The 2603-nt window shown below is 42.3% G+C and overlaps 1 protein-coding gene across 1 annotated transcript; it reads right to left on the bottom strand.

The window, feature by feature from the left end:
- Positions 1-1244: 1244 nt before the first annotated feature.
- LOC147493701 (uncharacterized) lies at positions 1245-2603 on the bottom strand. The gene is made up of 2 exons (XM_086567917.1): positions 2460-2603; positions 1245-2378 (listed from the first exon to the last, which is right to left on the bottom strand). Exons 1-2 carry the CDS (start codon positions 2601-2603, stop codon positions 1245-1247), a joined length of 1278 nt encoding a protein of 425 aa, XP_086424043.1.

Raw genomic sequence — 2603 nt, 5'->3', positions numbered from 1 at the left:
TAATACTTCATTTTCAACTTCGAATTTTACTGTTTCAGTTCTGGCTGTTGGCGCTATTATTTCTGTTGGGAGTATTGCTTCTGCACCATATGCTAAAGAGTATTATGAAAAACCTGTGGACCTTCTAGGGGTAGTCCTATATGCCTATAGGACAGCAGGCAGCTGACGAACCCAGTTGCCTTTAGCTTCAATAAGCCTTTTCTTAAGGGTATCTAAGATTACCCTATTAATAGCCTCCGCTTGGCCATTTGCTTCAGGATGGTAAGGAGCAGAAAAGTTGTGCCTTATGCTCATAGACCCACAGAATTGTTGCATCTCTGTGGAGCCAAACTGGGAACCGTTATCTGATACTAATTCTAAAGGTACTCTGAACCTGCAGATAATATCACGCCATAGAAATCGCTTTACATCTGCAGTAGTTATTGAAGCCAAAGCTGTGGCTTCGACCCACTTTGTAAAGTAGTCAGTAGCCACCAACAAAAAACGAACTCTCCCAGGTGCCCTAGGCAAAGGTCCCACGATGTCGATCCCCCATTTTGAGAAAGGCCAAGGGCTGAGAATTGGGTATAATTCTGTGGCTGGTAGTTTTCCAACTTTAGCATGTTTCTGGCATGACACAAATTTGAGTGATTCGTTTTGTGTTTCTTTGCATGTATGACCACCAATAACCATTCGTTAAAGCCTTGTGGGCAAGACTGCGACCTGCCGAGTGATTCCGACAAACACCAGCATGAATTTCTTTAAGTATCATTTCACCTTGCTTTGGGGGTAAGACATCTTAACTGTAGCCCGAACCCCATTGGCCTTTTGTAAAGTCGAGCGACTCTTTCTTTAGTGAACAATATTGCGAATTTTCATGCCTCTCGCTTAACCTTATGACATAAAGCTTTCTCTGTGGGGAGATTCCCTGAGTTCAGATACTCGATGAAGGGTAGCCTCCAATCAAATTTTTCTAGTGCCAAGATTTCTAAGTCCCTTACCTCTAAATCATCAAGAGTTTCCTCTTCAGATTCTGCTTTAGATTCAGACTTTTCGTTTTCAGTGGGGATGATGTCGCCCCCGGTATTTTCATGGTTGCCTCCAATACTACCAAGGTTACCAGGGTTCATTCCTTGATTTGAATTATTGACTGTAGGATGCTTTCTTTTGAGTTGTTTGCATAAGGATGCCAAAGTCTGGTGATCCTCAGCATCAATTGGATCTTTAGATTCTGAAGATGCACCATTTGCCTGTTCTCTTTTTCTTCATCGAGTGTTAACAACACAGACTTGTAATGCGTTACACTCTATAACATATGCCTCATGAAGTCTCATTGGTTTTAGATTGATGCTCGGCTCTTGTTGGAAATCAATTTGGATTTCTCTTGGTTCATCTAGCTGGACAGTTGCAGAGAGGTAAGCTAGTGCATCAGCGTGCCTAATTTCATTCCTTGGCCTTTGACTGATGGAGATTTTGTCAAATTGCACAGCCAATTGGTGGATGACTGTCAAATATACTGCCATCCTTTCATCTTTTGCTTGAAAAGTACCACCCAATTGATTAGCCACCAAGCGAGAATCTGTTAGCATTTGAATGTTCTTTGCTCCCAGCTTAAGTGCGGCATTCATACCATAGATAACAACTTCATATTTGGCTTCATTATTAGAGGCCGAAAAGCCTAGTCTGACTGGCCTTTCAATTTTATGTCCTTTCAGGCTGATAAGTACACAACCTAGACCAGATATGAATGCATTTTTTGAACCGTCGGTGAAGATGGTCCAGAGAGCTTGATTATTGTCAAGAATGCGCTCGCCCCCAGAATTGGGTGTACTAGGTGAGAATTCCTCAGTTTGTGCAGGGAACTGAACAAAATGATCAGGAAGTTGTTCTACTTCTGCTAATTCTGGGGTTAGTTGGATGTCATCCACAGGAAAATCTGCCATAAGAGAGGCTAGAGCATGCCCCTTTTCTGCAGTCCTTGGCTCATAAACAATATCATATGCACTGAGGTAACTCGACAATTCAATCAGCCTATTTGATTCCTCATGTTTGCCGAAGGTCTTTTGTAGAGGATACTCAGTATAAACCCTCACCGTTCTCCCCTGAAAATACGACTTTAACCGCAGAGCTACATATACTAAGGCCAACGCGACTTTCTCAATTTTGGAGTAACAACTTTCTGCTACAGTTAGTGTTTTGCTAACAAAATGAACCGGCTTTTCTTCAGAATCATCAACAAAAATGACTGCACTGGCTGCAGAGTCAGTTGCAACAAGATAAATTCCTACAGGTTCTCTAGCCTTTGGACTAACCAAAATTGGGGGAGAGGTAAGGTAGGCTTTGATTTCAGAGAAAGCCTTTTCACAATCTTCATTCCAGGTTGATGCACCTTTCAGAATCTAAAAGAATGGCTAACATTTATTAGAGTATCGAGATATGAAACGACAGAGAGCCGCAAGACGACCTAAGAGCCTTTGTACTTCCTTTCTGCAGGTAGGGGGTGGCATGTCAAGAATAGCTCGAATTTGCTCCGGGTTAGCTTCAATTCCCTTGTGGGTCATCATGAACCCTATGAATTTGCCTGAAGATAGGCCAAATGAACATTTGGCAGGGTTAAGCCTCAT

The sequence above is a fragment of the Coptis chinensis genome, chromosome 6, assembly GCF_015680905.1.
Source record: "Coptis chinensis isolate HL-2020 chromosome 6, ASM1568090v1, whole genome shotgun sequence".
Lineage (NCBI taxonomy): Eukaryota > Viridiplantae > Streptophyta > Magnoliopsida > Ranunculales > Ranunculaceae > Coptis > Coptis chinensis.
The sequence above is the reverse complement of the archived record's forward strand: the minus strand, read 5'-3'. Positions and strand labels throughout refer to the sequence as shown.

Excerpts from the sequence above, each read along its gene's own strand:
- LOC147493701 (XM_086567917.1), bottom strand. The coding sequence starts at position 2,603 with ATGAGGCTTAACCCTGCCAAATGTTCATTTGGCCTATCTTCAGGCAAA. Across the intron at positions 2,379-2,459 it reads CCCCTACCTGCAGAAAGGAA|ATTCTGAAAGGTGCATCAAC; the intron begins GTACAAAGGCTC and ends CCATTCTTTTAG.